Here is a 19,249-nt window from a genome sequence, read left to right on the forward strand (position 1 = left end):
AGCAGAAGTTAAAAAAAAAACAAACCAACAGTTCCTGTCTAGAATGCTCCCTATAAGATGGAGGAAAAAGAAATAGAGGTCCACTACCACTGCTACCAATTAATACATCCTGCCTACCGTTGTAACAAAGCAATACCAAGTATGATGACTGGAAAGGAAGAGATAAATCTTAAAATGCAGATATAATGATCTAACTAGGAAAACCAACAGAATGAAAAACTATAAGTTCAGTAAAGTTGTTAAATAAAATATCAACTTAAAAAAATTTAATAATTTCAAGGTACATCAGCAAGATGGTAGAATAAGAATCCCCAGACTCTTTCCACCAAAAGATACACAGATTTAACAAAAATACATGGATCAATTCCCTTTATAAGAAATCGAGAAACTAGAATTGAGGTTCCTGCATTGTGAGCATGAGCCAGCCACATCAAAACTGCCAGGAAAATTGGAGACATCCTCTCACCTGGCAGAGTGCCATATAATTGGGAGGAAATCTCCACCTTCCAGCTTCTCCCTGAGGATGAAAAGTTTGGATTGCACACCCAATGTCTCAACTTTTCCAAGTACTGCCCAAAAAGACTGCCTTCTCTTCTGACCGTATTGGATCACTGACATCTGGCATGCACTAGGTTCCTGGGGGAGACAGAAAACAAAACCACTGGTTTGAACTAGCATGCTGGCACTCTTCACAGCTCCTCTCCCTGCTAAATGCAGGGTGAGGGGTAGAAAAAGCTCATCTCCTAGATTCTCCCCGGGGAGGGAAAGTGTTGGACCATGTATCAAATATTCCAACTTTTCTGGGGTTGGCACTAGCTTGTCTTGGGAACTGGCATATTCTAAACAGCTGGGAGGCCACTGGGATCAAAGAAGGTAATTTGAACTAGGATGCAAACACTACCATAGCCCTACTCCCCAGCCCAGATCAGAACTAAGAGGCGAAAAACTCCAGCTCCCACCTTCTCCCTGGGGAGGGAAAGAGCTAGACCATATATTCAATGTTCTAATATCTCAAGGAGCTACCTGAGGGATTGGTACTTGTCTTGGGAACACTGATGGGACCTGGCATACTATAGATGACTGGGGGCTACTGAGAACAGATGGTGGTTTGGACCAGCATGAAGGTTTGACAGTCTCACAGAAACTCTGATTGGTTTTCTCCTGGATGAGGCCAACGCATAAAGAATGGGATCGGTGGCAGTTGTTTCTAATGTGTAGGTATGAGCACAATGAGTCAAGGAAAATGAAGAAACAGGGAAACACAATCCAAACAAAAGGAACAAAATAAAGCTCCAGAAAATGACCCTAATGAAATGTAGTTACAGGAATTACTTGACAGAGAATTTTAAACAACCACCACAGAAATGCTCAATGAGCTCAGGAGAACAATGTGTGAGCAAAGTGAGAATTTCAACGAGACAGAATAACCAAGCAGAAATCTTGGAGCTGAAGAATACAATAACAGAGCTGAAAAATTCAGTAGAGTTCAACAGCAGAAAGAGCACCAGAAAGAATCAGCAAACTTGAAGACAGGTAATTGAAATTATTCAAAGGGGCAAAAAGGAAAAAGAATGAAAAAGAGTGAAGAAAGCATAGGATTTTATAGGACACCAACAAATGGACCACAATATATGCATTATGGCACTCCCAGAGGGGAAAAGAGAAAGAACCAGAAAACTTATTCAAAGAAATAATGGATGAAGACTTCCTAAATCTGGGGACATCCAGACTCAGGAAGCCAAAGAACCCCAAAAAAGATGAACCCAAAGAAATCTGCACAAGGACACATTATAATCTAATCCATACTGTGACACATTATGCCACACTGAGACATAACCTCTTTGTCAACAAAGATAAAAAGAATTTTGAAAGTAGCAAGTGAAGAACAATTTGTCATGAACAAGGGCACACACCTAAGACTTTCAGAATTTTTCAGCAGAAACTTTAAAAGCCAGAAGGGAAGGGGATGATATACTCAAAGTGTGTCTGGCAGGGGGCACTCTGCCAATCGAGATTATTATACTCAGGAAAACTGTTCTTCATGAATGAAGGAAAGAGAAACATTCTCAGAAACACATAAACTGAGGGAAATTCATTACCACGTGACCTACCTTACAGGAAGTGCTGTAGGGAGCTTTTAAACTTTAAACAAAATGGTGCAAAACATGACATAAGAATGCATAAAACTTGTTGGTAAAGATAAATATATAAACAAACACTGAATATTGTACTCCTATAACCGTATTGGGTAAATCACTTTTGATTCTAGTCTAAAAGACAAAAGTATTAAAAATAACTATAGTGTTTTTGTATGTGACTGAAGTTAAATTATTACCAGCTTAAAACAAACTCATATTTTATGAAAGTCCCATGATAATAACAAAGAAAACACCTTATAGAGGTTACACAAAAGAAAAATAGAAAGGATTCAAAGCATATCAACACAAATAATCAAGGAAACAAAAGAAAGACAGCAAGGGAGGAAAAGAGGGGCAAAAGAACTATAAGAAGAACAAAAAATAATGAATAAAATGGCAATAGTAAATCCTTCCCTATCAATAATAACTAAATATAAATGAATTAAACTCTCAAATCGAAAGAGAGTGGCTGAACGGAGAAAACAATAATAGCCAACTATATGCTGTCCTCAAGAGACCCCACTTAAGATTTAAGGACACAGATAATGGCTGAAAGTGAAGGAGTGAAAAAAGATATTCCATGCAAACAGTAACCTAAAGAGAGCAAGGGTGGCTATACTTACATCAGATAAAACAGACTTTAAGTTACAAGCTGTCATAAAAAACAAACAAGGATATTATATAATGATTAAAGGGTCAATTCCCTAGGAGGCTACAGCAATCATAAATATACCTGCATCCAACATGAGAGCACTTAACTATATTAAGCGAACACTGACAAAACTGAGGGGAGACATAGACAAAAATACAATAGTAGTAGGAAAATTCAATAGCCTACTTTCAATAAAAGGTAGAACAACCAGACAGTAAATCAAGAAAGAAGGGAGACTTGAACAGTACTACAGATCAATGGACCTAAATGATATATACAGAATATTCCATTCAACAGCAACAGAATATATTCTTGTCAAGCATAAATGGAAATTCTCTAGGATAGATCATAAAATAAGCCTTATGAAATTTAAGACTGAAATCATACCAAGTATCTGTTCTGACTACAATGGAATGAAACTAAAAAATCAACAGCAAAAGGAAAACTGGAAAATTCACAAATATGTGGAAATTAAATAATACATTTTTGAACAACCAATGGGGTCAAAGAATAGTTAGAAAATTAGAAAATATCTTGAGACAAACAAAAACATAATATTTATGGGATGCAGAAAAAGGAGTACAAAGAGGGAAGTTTATAGTTCCTACATTGAAAAGGAAGAATCACATATATACAATCTAACTTTACATTTCAAGGAACAAATTAAATCCAAAATTAGTGGAGGAAAAAAAATAATAAAGCTTAGAGTAGAGATGAACAAACAGAGAATAGAAAAACAATAAAAAAGATCAATGGAACTAATAGTTGGTTTACTGAAAATATAAAATTGACACATTTTTAGCTAGACTAAGAAAAAAAGAGGTGACTCAAATCAGAAATGAAAGACATTATAAATGATGTCGCAGAAATGAAAACTAAGAGAGTACTATAAACAATTATACATAAAGAAAGTAGATAAACTGGAAGAAATGGGAAAATTCCTAGAAACATACCTATCAAGACTGAATCATGAAGAAATAGAAAGTCTAAGCAGACCTGAAACTAGTAAGGAGATTAAATTAGTAATCAAAAATCTCCCAACAAAGAAAAGCCCAGGGACAGATGGTTTCACTGGTGAATTTTACCAAACATTATGCCAGTCCTTCTCAAACTCTTCAAAAAAATGAAGTGGAGGGAATACTTCTAAAATCATTTTATGAAGCCAGCATTACCCTCAGTCCAAAGCCAGAGAAAGAAATCATTAAAAAAGAAATAAAGAAAATTATAGGCCAATCCTCCTGATGAATATAAATGCAAAAACTCTCAACAAATTAAACAACACTTTTTAAAAGGATCATATGTCATGACCAACTGCAATTTGTTCCTGGATGAAAAGATGGTTCAACATACAAAAATCAACATGATACACCACTTTAACAGAATAAAGCATAAAAATTACATAATCGTCTTAATAGATGAGAAAAAGAATTTTGTAAAATTCAACACTCTTTCATGATAAAAAGTCTCAACAAACTTAGAGGGAAATTACTTCAACATGGTAAGGGCCATATATGAAAAGCCCATAGCTAATATACTAATAAAAACTGAAAGCTTTTCCTCAAAGATCAAGAAAAAGGCAAAGATGCCCACTTTCGCCACTTCTTTTTAACATGGTACTGGAAGTCCTAGCCAAAGATTAGGCGAGAAAAGGATATAAAATGGCTCTCAAATTGAAAAGGAAGAGAAAAAACTGTCTCTATTTGCAAATGACATCTTATACATAGAAAACCCAAAAGACACCACATAAAAACTGTTAGAGAACTAAATATATTCAGTTTTCAGTTGCAGGATACAAAATATAGTGTTTTTATACCAACAATAAACTATCTAAAAAGAAATTAAAAGAACAATCCCATTTACAATAGCATCACAAGGAGTAAAATACTTAGGAATAAACTTAATTATGGAGGTGAAAGACTTGTACACTGAAAAGTATAAAACGTTGATGAAACAAATTAAAGATAACACAAATAAATGGAAAAACATCTGGTGCTTATGGCCTGGAAGACTTAATATTGTTAAACTGTAATCTATAGATTCAGTGCAATCCCTATCAAAATCCCGATGGCATTTTTTACAGAAATAGAGAAAAACAATTCAAAGGGCCAAAAATAATCTTTAGAAAAGTACAAGAAAGCTAGATGCATCAAACGTCCTTATTTCAAAATATATTACAAAGCTACAGAACTTAAAACAGTATAGTACTGCCATAAAGACATTCATATAAACCAATGGAACAGAATAGAGAGCATAGCAATAAATCCATGCATATACAGTCATCTAATCTGCAACAAGAGCACCAATAATATATAATGGATAAAGAAAAGTCTCTTTAACAAATGGTGTTGGGATAACTGGATATCTACATGCAAAAGAAAGAAATTGGACCCTTAACTTACACCATAACAAAAATCAACTCAAAATGGATTAAAGACTTAAACATAAAACCTGAACCTGTAAAACTAGCAGAAACATAAGGAAAAAGCTTCATGACATTGGTCTTAGTGATAATTTCATGCATTATGACACCAAAGCAAAGCAACAAAAGCAAAAATAGACAAACAGGACTATATCAAACTATATGATAGTTTCTGCACAGCAAGGGAAACAATCAACATAGTAAAAAGACAACCTACGAATGGGAGAAAATATTTGCCAACCATATATCTGATAAAGGGTTAATTTCTAAACTATATAAGCAAATAACCTGGTTAAAAATGGATTAAGGACTTGAACAGACATTTCTCCAAGGAAGACATATGAATGGCCAAAAGGTATAGGAAAAGTTGCTCAGTATCACTACACTAATCATTGGGGAAATGCAAACCAAAACCATGATGAGATATTACTTATCACTGAACAATAATAAATGTTGAGGATATTGAGAAACTGGAACTCTGTTTATAATTGGTGGGAATGTAAAATGGTATATCTGCTAGAAAATCAGTATGGAGGTGCCTCAAAAAAATTAAAAATAACTTTCATATGATCCATCAATCCCACTTCTGAGTTATTCATCAAAAAAAAAAAGATATCAGAATATTGACGAGATATTAGCACTCCTATGTTCACTGCAGCACTATTCACAATGGCCAAGATGTGAAACAACTCAACTCCACAGACAGATGAATATAGAAATAAAATGTGATACACACACACACACACACAATGGAATATTATTCAGCCTTAAGAAAAAAGGCAGTCCTGCAATATGTCACAACATGGATGAAACTTGAAGATGCTATGCTAAGTGAAATAAGCCAGTTACAAAGAAGAACAAATACTGCATGATTCCACTAATAGGAGGTATCTAAGAGTAAAACTCATAGCAAAGAGTAGAATGATGGTTGCCAGAGGCTGAGGTGCGGGGGAAATGGGCAGTTGCTAGTCAGTTATGCAAGGTGAGTAAGGCCTAGAGAGCTGCAATACAACAGTGTGCCTACAGTAACAATATTGTATTATGCAATTAAAATCTGGTAAGAGGATAGATCTCATGTTAAATGTTCTTATCTCAATAAAATAAAATTTGAAAAAAGAAAAGGTAAAAAGACCAAAAAAGTGGCTGTGTGAATTTATACCACATCTACAGCCTATGAGGGTGCATAATGCTCCACATTCTTATCTACCCTTACTAATGTCAAACTTAAATTTTTGTGCATGTTGTGGGTATCATAATGGTATCCCATTGTGCTTTTAATTTGTAATTCCCTGATAACTTAGTAAGTTAAAACTCCTGTTCACATGTTTAAAAGAAAAATAGTATTACTCTGCAATACTATTACCAACTAGAAAAATTTAGATACTCACGGTAGCAACAAAATCTATTTCAAATAATCTAGAAAAATCTGAACTATGAAAAAAATTGCTATGGAATAACTTTTAACTCTAATAAAAGACATGAAAGTAACCTGAATGAATCAAGAAACATTACATGATCTAGAAGGGACAATTTAATATTATAAAAATGTCAATCCTCTCCAAATTAATCTATGAATTCAAGTAATCCAAAACAAAACTCTAGTTGGATTTTTTTAAATGACTAAAATTTTACACGGAAAAGCAAAAGTATACCAGAGGCTAAGTAAACCTTGGATTTGAAAAATAAGATGTTAGATATTAAAAAATACAAGCCACAAAAATGAAGACACTCTGGTACTGGCATTATACCATAAGACAATAAAGTTCTGAGAAAGATTCATATATGAGAAATTATTATCCAGTAAAAATGGCACCAGAAATCAATGAAGAAAGCTCAATTGTTTTACAGGTGATAGAGGGGGAAATGATTCAATTTATGAGGAAAAAAACTCTGGATCCCTACTTAACATCTCCTAAATGGGTTATTCCAAATAGATTAAATACATAATATGAAAGGTAAAACTATTATATAAAAAGGAAACTTTTTAAATAGAAAATCTTTGTGAAAAATAGACAAGGAAAGACAACTTACATAAAACTCCAAATATAGAAACCATAAAGAAAAACACATGAACTGAAAATACATCAGAATCAAGGATTTCTGTTAAATGAAGGCCACAACAGATAAATTTAATGCAAAGTAGACTAGAAGATACTTGCTAATTAATAGGAAGAAGTAAGTGGTCTCAATAAAAATACTGATAAAGGTTAACAAGGTTAAAATGCTAATAAACCTACCAGATGTTCATACTTACTAACAGTTAGAAATGCAAATGAAGGCAATAATGAAATATCACTTTTCACTTACTAGACATGGGAAAGTAGAAAGCTGGAAAATGACAACTCTCGGTGGGGACACATAAATTCTTAAGTACTGTTGATGAAAGCACAGAGTGGTGTTGCCATTCTGTATAGCCATCTGGTACTACTTAAACAGGTATACATCTGCTCCACTTTGGGGTATGTATCTAAAATTGAAAGTAATGCAGAAGGATAAATATTACATGCCTCTTAAGTGTCATACCAGTATATCACCTATCAGGTCCATTCAAGGATTATTTCATTCTCTGGGGTAATGTACCTTGGTTTCACTTACTATTTACTACTCATTAGGAACAAGGTTCTGTTAAAATTAGATGTAAACTTTAATTTTAAAAAATTAGTAAGTTACAAATGATTTATCTGGTGGAAAAGGTAGCCTGAAGGGTATGGTCTTATTATTCTGTAAGACAGTAATTCATTTTTGTATCCAACTTAGTGATGTTATTCCTGCATTCATTCTTTAGGGTACAACATGAACTCAGTCTCTCCCAGATAATCTGAACTAGGCTTGATCATGCCTCCGGCTATGTCATGAATGAGTTAAATAAACCTTTCAAATGTGCTTATCACATATTTACAAGAGTCATGTTTAACTCATGAAAAGTTATACTTTTGAAAAGTTTTGAAAATGTTATACTCAGACAATTCTGAAGGTCCCAGTGAGATGTCCAAATGGATTCACCTATATGAGTCAATTATACTGTGTGACTTGAGAAGTGGACTTCATGGGCTATTTCAGCCCCAGCATGTACTCTTTTCTTGGCTGCCTCAGTAAATCCCAAGCAGCAGTAAAACTACTTTCTTTCACTCTGTTTCTCTCTATCCTCTCTCCAACATGTTTTGGATATTGTTTTAGGGCCAAGTTTAGTTTTGGTTCTGGGTTGTACAATGCTGGTAAGTTATACTGACTAGGAATCTAAATTTTATGGTGATTTCTGCAGGGATGATAGAAATCTCTTCCAGTTATCTGGGGTTCAAAGTGAATCCTTAGATAAATGAGACTGACATAATAATTTTGGTTTAAAAATAATCATATATCTTCATTCTGATTTTATCAGTGTAAAACATAAGATTTTAGATTATAAAAACTATAAAATATGTGTTAAACTAAATTGTTATAATCCTTTCAAACTTTTTGATATCAAAAGTAATTGTATTGCTCTGGAGTGTGTTAGCTTAAATATAATACTGAAGATTCTTAGTTAAGACCTTGGTTATTAAATAAGAAAAATTAATGGATAATCTTTGGAAATCTGAATGATTTCTAAGGTAAAATATAAAAACATTGGTCTCCATGCATAGTTTTAACATATATGCCATTACTATTTAATATGTATACCTCATTATTCTTTATGTTAGAGAGTGGTTATACCTCTGGGTATTATAAACAAACACATTAATTTCTGTCCCTTTTATAAGGGCTTAAAAGGGAGGTAGGTAGCTTTGGGGAGTGGTATCACATGAGCTAAGAACCCTTCTAGTTTGTTAAAATGTTTACATATGACAGTTCTCAATTATCTACCTCCCACAATTTTCTGTGGTTAAAAATTATAATTAATATGAGTAGTTAAGACTATCTGGAAACAACAGTTGCAGAGATGTAATGGGATATAGTTTTGTCATATTTAAAATAAAACAAACCAGATGATAGTTTTGATGGGTTTATTTTCAATTTAGCATTTGATCTTGGGAAAACTATGTAAAAACAGTCCTAAATAACTACTATTTAACAAAGATATCAAAATGGAAATAAAAACTAAAATGAAAATTAAAGTAATACATATCAAAAATGGGGCTACACATTAAGCAGGTAACAAAGGAAAGTTATAACAATATTTATATAATCAGTATATAAACTGTAGTTATATAATCAAGAAACGTGTGGTGGTTGTGGGAGCCCAGTCCTACCAGAATAAGAGATCTAGAAATACTTTGATAATTTGGTAGATCACAAAATGACAAAATAAGCATACTATCCAAAATATAAAGGTAAGTTTAAGAATTATTCAAGCCAAGAGTTGAAAATCTGTTGACTTTGAGGGAAGGGACTGGGGCAGTAGGGATGGGAACGTATAGATGGAAAAAGTGGGCTGCTGTTTTTCAATATAAGCTCTTTAATACTATGTGATTTTAAATTCTATAATATACTACTTTGGTAAAAAGGAAAATTTAATTAATTATACAAAAGTGGAAAAAGAATAAACAGAGACCATGAGTGGAAAAGTATGGGGTCAAAGGAAGACAGTGAAGGGAGTGAATAAGCAAACTGATAGGGAGGAAAAACAGTAAGAGGAGACACAGGAAAATAAAATACTTAGGGCTAGCTGAGATCTACTGAGGGCAAGGAAGGAGACTGACAAACTCCTATCTAGGTTCCCAGAGCTTTGTTGAATACAGAATTCTCTTTCAGTGGAGGCATGGTCTATTTCCAACACTATCTCCACAAATGACGTCTACTTCCAAGGATCTAGCAATTAATATCTATTTCAATCAATTCCACTTCTAAATTTTTTGACTGTTTTATAACTTTTTTCTGAGCTTCCTGTTTGATCTTCTTGTTTGCTGAATTCTACTTTGTGTATTTACAAAAATGTTCTAGCTTCCACATTAAACAATGAGTTTCTTAATAAGTCTACATATTTTCTGAACTATGTAACACCTAGCAGAGTACCTGCACAAACTGAAAAATCAAACTTTTTTAGAAGACTCTATCTTAAAATATTAATTCTCTGGAAACTGATGTATAAATTCATTTTAACCTTAATCAAAATGTCAGCAGTTATTTTTATGTGTGTGAATATTAATAAGCTGATTCTAAAATTTATATGAAAATGCAAAATACTAAGAGAAGAAGCAGGAGAACTTGCTCTACCAGATAATAAGCCTTGTTATATGCTACAGTATTATTATAGTGTGGTATTGAGACAAAGGTAGACAAGCCAATGGAACAAAATTAAGTCCAGAGACAAACTTACAGATACAGGGACACATGATTTATGACAAAGGTAGCCTTACAGGGAGTGGGGAAAAGTCTTTTAAATAAGCATTGCTGGGTCAATTGGATAGTCACATGGAAACAAATGAAATTTGACCCCTACCCTCATACTACGTACAAATATCAGCTCCAGGGAACTGTAGATCTAAATGTAAAAGGTAAAACAATGAAGCTAGTAGAATAAAACACAGGGAACATTTTCATGACTTTGGGGTAGGCAATGATTTCTACACAGAACACAAAAAGTAACAACTATAGAGGAAAAGACAGATAAGTTTGACTACTTAAAATTAATAACATCAAAAGAAAACACGAATAAAAAATAAGCCACAGAGTGGTAGATAATATTTACAGAGGGCTCATATACAATAATATTTACAGAGGGCTCATATACAGAATATCACTAAGAAACACATACAATCCAATGAACAACCCAAGAAAATTAAACAAGTCACAGAACACACACACCCCAGAACAGCTTAACTTAAAAGGTCCAGCAATATCAAGAATTGGCAAGAATGTGGAACAATGCAACTTTCATATTGCTAGTAGAAGTATGAACTGGTGTAATGACTTTGGAAAACCGGCATTATCTATTAAAATTGAACAAACACACATCCTATTACCCAGTAATTCCACTCCTAGATATACACCCAGAATAAATGTGTACATATATGCACCAAAAGGTCTGTACAAGAACAGTGGAAGGGTATAGCTCAGTGGTAGAGTGTGCACTTAGCATGCCCAAGGTCCTGGGTTCAATCCCCAGTCCCTCTATTAAAATAAATAAACAAACCTAATTACCTCTCCCCCCAAAAAAATGTTTACAGCAGCATTATGTAAAATAGCTAAAAACTGGAAAACAACCCAACTGACCCAACTGTCAATTGTAGAAAGGACACTTTATTTATAATAATTAGCAATATATAATATAAAATATATCCATAGAATGGAATACAGCACAAAAATGAAGATGAACTAACATCAGCTATATCCAATACCATGGATGATACATCCCATAAACAAAGTTGAGGAAAAACAAAAAAAGAGGCAAAATAATAAATACTGTATGATTCTACTTATATGCAGCTCAGAAACAGGCAAAATTAATTCATGGAGGTAGAAGTCAAGATGGTGTTTATTTTGGGGGAAAACAAAGAGGCTGGTGATTGGGAAAGGGTAGAAAGGGTGCTAGTAATTTTCTATTACTTGTCTGAAGTGGTGGTTATATCGATACACATTCATTTGCATAATCTGTCACTATATGATCATAATCATGTATTTTCCATATGTATGTTATATATTAATTTTTTAATGTAAAAAATAATCAAATGTTTAATACATGAAAGAATGAACTACTAAATCCAGGACAAACTGGTTATTGAAGGTAACAAATACTTGGAAAGTAGACAAAACAAAAACCAGTATAGGAAGAGAAAACACACACACACACACACACACACAAGCTTTGGCTGGGTATGGAATGGGTGGGAATATCTACTCAGGGTGGGAATATCTACTGTTATACGAGTCTAAATGCAGCAGATCCTATGAAGGAATGAAATCTAAAACACGGTAGAATAATTGTCTTGGAAATGAAGAAGGAAGGTATTTGTTACACTGGACTGGGAGGAAAGTATAAGAGAAAACAAAGCAAGATACCTTTTTTATGGACGAGGCCTTGGGTTTTTGAGGGGAGTTTCCTGATAACATCTTGTAGGTAATATCTCCTCAAGGCTCTGCTCGTGCTATATCATCTCTCACTTACCTGAACAAAGGCCTCTTGTCAGCTCTCTGTCAACCATCCAGGGCTCTTTTCCTTGTTCCAATAAGGAGATCACAGCTGGTTTAGAATTGGAAAGTCCTGATCACAAGAAAAGATATGGGACATTGTTATGCTGCTGGTGTCCCAGAAATCAGATCCTGTCCCTTGATGATCGAGAAAGAGATGCCACTATAGGAAGAATCAGAGAAAGATGAAGATAAAGCTTCAGCTGGAGCTGCCTGCTTCCAACTCTTCCATTCCATTCCAACTCAACCATTCCTTGGGGAACAGGGAGCAGAAATTTAGCCGGTTACTTGAAATGAACAATTCAACAATGGAGAAAGGAGACATTCCCAAGGGCAGACTCTGAATTTGGGGGGATAGTTATCCTTACCCACTGAAACCAGGTTGCTGAAATTCTCCAACATCACTTCTTTGTATAAATTCATCTGACCAGAGTCCAGGCATTCCCATTCCTCCTGAGAGAAGTTTACAGACACATCCTTGAACATCATTGACCCCTGAAACAACAAACATGTTTTCACAATGGAAGGAGAGAAGGAAAAGATGGTAGCAGAGGGCTCTACAGATAAGCACAGAGATTATTAAGAAAATTGAAGGGGCTGGAATTATATAAGTCAAGACATATCTCCTATGTACAGAGGGATATGTCTAGGAATGTGCAAATAGAGTGGACTTTTCCAATGAGGTAAAATAGCAAGGATGCAGCTCAGTGCCTGGCCACAGTAAAGTCTGCATAAATGAGGGTTCCTTCCCCCTCCCCATGTTCCCTTTAAGCCCCAAGAGAGGAAAAAAAGGTGATGGACTTAAAAAAAATCTTAGATATATTTTGGAGTAAAATTTCAGAATATTAGAGAAGAACAGAACTTTCTAAAAGCTTCTGTGGATCACAGGAAAATTTTCAGGAATTAGAATGGCAATGGATTTCTCAACAGCACCATTTGAAGTAAGAAAACAAAGTGATTCCTTTAATGTTACAAAGGAAAATGAATTCCAGCTGAGAATTCCATACCCAGCCAAGGCTAGTATGAAGATTATATACCAAGCAAGATTAAATACACAGCTAGTGTAAAGATTAAATCAAGACAATTGTAGATCTGCAGAGAATGAATGATAAAATTATCTCTTATCTAGCCTTTCTTAGGAAGCTACTGGCCTATAAATTAAGAAAATGAAAGGTATCATATTCAGAAACTAGAAAACTAACATGAGAATGGTGAACAAAGTCCAATTTAATTGTAAAAGTCTAGTCCCAGGACATATCTGGCAGCAGACCTAGAAAGCAGCACCTAAGAATAGGAGGACAGAGGACTGGGGAAAGAAACTATTGAGCAAAGAAAGAGTTCAGGTTGAGTAAACAATGAAGTTTAGTATGTCTCCCTTTTCACACTGCAAGCTTCTAGCTTGAAGCAAGCTTGAACTCAGAGAAAAGGCTTTGAATGAAACTTCCATATTGCACTCAACTAGAGGTTATAAAACGAGACTGATCTTGTGACTGAAAATAACCAAAGAATACCAGAGTGATCAAAACAATTATAGGGACTGCACAAGCTTTTATCCAGGGCAACAAAATAATTAGCCATAGAGTTGAGAGTGGGAATTATAGGAAAATAAATTCTTTTGCTTGATCCCTATGGAGTCCTGCTTATTTCAAAGTATTGGTTATAAGGTGAGTTGGTTTTTCAGGTACACAGTCATATCAGCTGCAGAAAATGATAATCTTACATCCTCTTTTCTAATTTTTAACCTTATTTTTCCTCTTGTCTAAGTGCTTTGGTTAACACCTACAGCACAATGTTACATAACAATGGCAATGGTATACACCCTTGTCTTTTTTTCAAATTTACTAAGGATGTTTCATAATATTCCTGATTAAACAAAAGGTTAGCTACTGAACATAAAATTCATTTTATTCCTTTTAAAATTTATTTTCCACTTCAGTATACTACCTCCCTAGAGTTATTCGCATTAATATTGGGCAATAATCTTCATTATAGAGATGACGAGTGTAATTAGATGTTGATGAGAGAGGGGAACCAGATACTGTCTGGGCTTTGGCACAGGAAAATGGATTGAAAAGACTCAGCCTTTTTCTGAAGAAATTCAGACAGAAAGGCCTTAAGCAGAATAGACTTGGAGACTGATTCTCATCCTGATTTTCTCTGCCTCTGTATCAAATGCATTTTTTAAACTGAGAATTCCAAATTTAGTTCCTCAGCTCCAAATTTATACCTTCAGAAAACACTGTTCCTACTCTGAGTACTCTACCTTGGTACACTCTCATTTTCAGATAATCGAATCATAAAATGAATAGCCTTATGATTTGGTGAGTTCCCCAAGATTAGAAGTGTTGAAACACAACTGAATAAAGATATTTTTTCTACTGGTTAGAGAAAAAATCCAAAAACTCTAGCTACCTGCCATGTCCTCCACCCACTTCTGTGACAAGGCAAGGTTCTTTTGCTTAATATTGCTTTGATTTGAGCTGTAAGTATTAACTCTAAAAACCAAAAAAGAGATTAAGAGATTAAAAAAAAATGGTGAGAAATTATAACCTATGTGTAATTAGAGCCTAAGAAGAAGAGGAGAGAAAATGAGGCAGGGCCAATCTATGAAGATGGCTGAAGATTTTCCTGAACACCTAAACACAAATTCAAAAAACTTTAATAAATTGCAAGCAAATAAATAAAAAGGAATGCACACTTACACATTTCATACTAGAATTACAGAAAACGTAAAACAGAGAGAAAGTCTTAAAAACAGCCAGAGGAAGAAAAGCCAAATTACCTCAAAGGAGGAGCTAGAATAATCAAGACTAGGTTAAATAAATAGAATTATCACTTTAAGTACAAATATAGTAGATTATTTGCATAACTTTGGGACAAGGAAGGATTTCCTAAATAAAACACCAAAAACAACAACCATAAAGGGAAAAAAATAGATAAATTTGGCTTCGTTAAAAAATTTGGACTTTTATTCATAAAACTACCTTAAAGGAAGTGACAAAACAATCCAAATAGTAGAAAAATATAATCAATAAAGGATCCATATCCGGATTATATAAAGAATTCCCATGAATCAATAAGATAATCCAAGAGCAAAATGTGTAAAAGATTTGAACAGGCATGTCCTGAAAGAAGAAACCCTGATAACCAACAGAATAGGAAATGGTGTTCAATCTCACTATTAATCATGGAAATCCAAACTCAAACCTGTGTGAATGTATGTATATGTGTTAGTATAAATACACATTTAAAATAAATATTTAAAGATTTCATGTTTGACACAACTGATCTGAAGAAAAGATAAACCATAACTCATTCAGGCAAAAAATAATACGTATCTTTGAAAAATGGTATTTACAAAGATCACCTGACGACAAAGGAGAATGACCCTTTATTTAGAGAAACTGAAGGATATAAAATGGTAAATGAAGTATAATTTGATTTTGAAAAAATAATGAAAATACTCCAAAATATTAACACTAGTTATTTAAGTGGTCCCATTTTTTTTCTCGGTAATTCTGTGTTTTTTAAATCTCTAGAATAATCATGATTTTATTTTAAAATCACAATACTGCATTTAAAAAGAAGAAAACTCGGCAAAAGGAAGTGAAGCCGTTTTCCAATCAAGTAAACATTAGGTGTATGGGAGTTACTGTGCTTCAATAGCAGGCTCAACTATCCTTCCCTCCAGTGGGAAAATTATAGGAACCTATAATCAAATGAAGTATCTTTATCAAGCATTAACTTTCATAAGAAGGAAAGCAAAGAGGAAACCCCAACATACCTTGGACACTGCTTGCAGAAGTTCATCGTGCATTCTTTCCCTCGCTTCTGCGCCTCACCTGGAGAAGGGTAGAACTGGGAGAGGAGAAAGTAACTCTGAGACACCAGGTTTTTCTTCTTGCTCAAACTGGTCAGGTCAGAGGTCAGCCCCAGCCCCCCACCCTCCGCAACACACCCAGAGAATGGAGATTAGAGGAACATGGGGCATCCTGTCCTATCCTAGTGTCTTAGGAAAAGGCTGATGTCACTGCTGTCGAGGACAGCAGAGGTTTCCTAGGGACAGAGTTCTGGAGTCACAATCTCACAGCTGACAGACGCCTGATACCCACACACACTGTGCCACATACATTAGGCGCAGTCATACTTAAAACAAGGGAACACGCACTCCACACCCGCACACACAGAGCCGTAATACAAACGCAAACTCCCCACGAACACATACAGTTACACTCTCAGAGTCGCAGGTACCCCTGTGCCGCGGGGTCACAATCCCACAACCATAGGCATCCTATGTCTGCACACTGGCCGCACAACCTCCTCTTTCCATGTCGCTCCGCCCGCACAGGCTCAAGGACCCAGCTTCGCGTCGGCCTCTGGTCTCTTCAACTTAGGCCTTTCAGGTCCCCCAAGGTTTGAACCTGCAGAGCTGAGCCAGTTCCCCAGGAGCCCACGATCTCTCACCCCGCGGATCTAACGGTCCCGCCAGACAACACGAAAAGTTCAAGTTCCTGCGAGAAGAGCGACGGGCCGCTGGGTCCTCTGGTAAATGTGGTCCACAGCCGGCCCCACGGCCGGTTCCTCTCAGCGCCCGGCCGGCTCCAGGCGAAACAACGGCTCCTGCAATTCTCAGAGTCTCGTCAGGTCCCAAATTTGCGTCTCGCGGTAGCTTGGCCGGCTTGGGCTCAGCCTCCCTAGCGGACCTGGCTCATCCCCTCCCTCGTACAGGAAACGCCTGCTCGATTCTGGCCGGAAGTCGATTCGGGCCGCGGGGCCTTCTGGGAGGTGCTGTGTAGCCGAACGTCCGTTGGGAGGCGGGCGTGGGGGTATAGTTCGGCGTTACCGGCACCTGGCCCGGGCCTTCCTGCGGGTCGCCTTCGCCTGGCCTCTCAGAAACTGCGCACTAGATGCGCATTCGGGCGTTTCCGGCAGGTGACGCTGCCGCGTCCCCGGAGCGGGCCTTGAAGGAGGGGCTCAAGCAGTTTGGGCTGCACCAGCGCGCGCGGCTGACGGGGCGGAGCCTTAGAGGAGGCCCAGAGTGTCTGGAGTAGTGGCTGTGCGGAGTGCGCGGGGTGGGAATACGCTCCTGGAGAGTGTTTGTGGAGTTGTTAGAACAAGAAACTGTCGTGGAGAGTTCGTAATTATAATAATCTGTGGGGTTGTGATCCTGTGTGTGTGTACGTGTGATTGTGATGATGTGAGTGTGATGGAGTAATTGTGATGGGATGTCTGTGTTATGGTTATGTATGTGATTTATGACAACGTGTGTGGTGTCTGTGACTGTCAGGCAGCTGTGCAGTGTCTGTGAGTGTGGTGAGATATTTGTGACTGATAGTGGTTCTTACCTGAGTTGACTTGTGAGTAGCCTTTGGCATAATTGGTAATTGAAAAAAATGTCTGTGTTTGGTTTCGAGTGGTCCTTTCTCCCCATTGGCCACTCTCATAATATCCTTTGCTGCGATTTCCCCCCCCCCGCCCCCCCCCCCCAGCAGTTCTTGGCCCTGTTCTGTTGCTTTCCAGTTTCCCTTGGTGATTTTCCCCGCCAGATTTATTATCTACTCTTCCTGTGGCTTCTTTTATTATATGTATTAGTAATTTTTATTTTGCCTAACAAACCACCCTGAAACTGAATGGCATACACAAGCATTTATTCTCTTGTTCACAGGTTTGTGGGTTCTCTGTGTTCAGCTTATCTAGTCTGGGCTTGGCTGGGTGGCTGGGCTGCAGAATGGATTTAGATTTGATTCACGTGTGTTCTTTCTGCAGCTCAGGCTAAACGGACAGGGGTTACTAGGACGTGTTCTTCTCATGGTGGATCACCAGCACAAGATAGATCATAAAATTCCCTTAAAGCCTCTGCTCCCAAATATACTAATACTACGTTAGCCAAAGCTAGTCACCTGCCTAAGCTTAACATTAATTACGCCCACAGTCAGAGAGCAAGGCAAAGTTACACGGTAAAGAATGTGAAAGTATAATCCTGTTAGGGGTAAAATGAAGAATTGGGACCAATATTCCAATCTACAACATTAAGAAACATACCTCTTTATTCTGGTGACTGCTTTTTAGTCCAGGTTGTCTTTTGTCTGGTAGTACGTTTTTCAGGTTTTGTTACTGTATTTTCCAGGAATTTCATTTTACAACCCCTTCTGTTTGTCTTTATACTTCAGGTCTGTCTCTTGTAAAGTGCATATTGCTGGGCTCCCCCCCCCCCCCCCCGCTTTTATCCTGTTAGACTATTATTTTAATAGGTGAGTTTAATTCATTTACATTTATTGTGATTGTTGATTTAAAATTCTCTATTATAGCTTCTTTTTTTTATTGTGCAGGTTTACCTTTATCCCCTTTCTCTCTCCACTGCTTTGGTTTCTTATCCTGGAATTTTTAACATGCATATTTAACAAAACCCAAACTTAAGATTTTAGAACACTTGAACTCCAAACTACCCACCGATTTCTATGTTATTCTTGACTGATATATTGCTTTCTTCTAATTTTAATTACCTGAAATTAGTAGTAATTCATTTGCTCAGTATATACAGCTGACCTTTGAACAACATGGGAGTTAGAGGCATCACTCCCCCTCCTCCCTCGTAGTCAAAACTCGAAGTAGAACTTTACAGTTGGCCCTCTGTATCTTAGGTTTTGCAACTGCATATTCAACCAACCTCAGATCGTGTAGTATTGTAGTACGTATTTGTTGGGAAAAATCTGCATGTAAGTGGACCCACGTAGTTCAAACCTGTGTTGTTCACGGGTCCTGTATGTGTGTGTATTTTTTCAATTGTATTAAAATTGAGATACCATAACACATAAAATGTACTATCATAATATTTGTACCCCCATGTTCATTGCAGCATTAGTTACTATAGTCAAGATGTGGAAACATCTATCCATTAACAGATGAATGGATAAAATGTGTCATATACGTACA

At 36.3% G+C, this 19,249-nt stretch overlaps 2 protein-coding genes across 15 annotated transcripts in view; one reads left to right on the top strand and one right to left on the bottom strand.

The window, feature by feature from the left end:
- Nucleotides 1-17,051, bottom strand: part of ZNF829 (zinc finger protein 829) — a 40,270-nt gene extending 23,219 nt beyond the window's left edge. For 3 of the 9 annotated variants that reach the window (XR_010382410.1, XR_010382409.1, XM_010994285.3), the window contains exons 1-4: nucleotides 16,781-17,050; nucleotides 16,101-16,174; nucleotides 12,685-12,811; nucleotides 12,294-12,389 (exon numbers count right to left, since the gene is read on the bottom strand). Coding sequence is in view for 5 of the 9 variants with exons in the window: in XM_010994285.3 (XP_010992587.1) it covers nucleotides 12,294-12,389; nucleotides 12,685-12,811; nucleotides 16,101-16,133 (256 nt within the window). In the remaining 4 variants the exon portion in view is untranslated. Of the gene's footprint in view, nucleotides 1-466; nucleotides 637-7,516; nucleotides 7,677-12,293; nucleotides 12,480-12,684; nucleotides 12,812-16,100; nucleotides 16,175-16,541 lie in introns of those variants that run through there. The other 6 variants (XM_010994284.3, XM_031456909.2, XM_031456910.2 and 3 more) reach the window with 6 other exon arrangements.
- ZNF568 (zinc finger protein 568) overlaps nucleotides 1-19,249 on the top strand; it is a 102,591-nt gene that overhangs the window by 23,329 nt on the left and 60,013 nt on the right. The window contains exons 1-2 of one of the 6 annotated variants that reach the window (XM_064489602.1): nucleotides 17,128-17,388; nucleotides 18,487-18,567. The exons of 1 other annotated variant lie outside the window; for it this stretch is intronic. Coding sequence is in view for 1 of the 5 variants with exons in the window: in XM_064489605.1 (XP_064345675.1) it covers nucleotides 17,224-17,248 (25 nt within the window). In the remaining 4 variants the exon portion in view is untranslated. Of the gene's footprint in view, nucleotides 1-17,076; nucleotides 17,389-17,820; nucleotides 18,568-19,249 lie in introns of those variants that run through there. 4 more of the 6 variants (XM_064489603.1, XM_064489605.1, XM_064489604.1 and 1 more) reach the window with 4 other exon arrangements.

This window comes from Camelus dromedarius, chromosome 9 (genome assembly GCF_036321535.1).
Source record: "Camelus dromedarius isolate mCamDro1 chromosome 9, mCamDro1.pat, whole genome shotgun sequence".
Classification (NCBI taxonomy): domain Eukaryota; kingdom Metazoa; phylum Chordata; class Mammalia; order Artiodactyla; family Camelidae; genus Camelus; species Camelus dromedarius.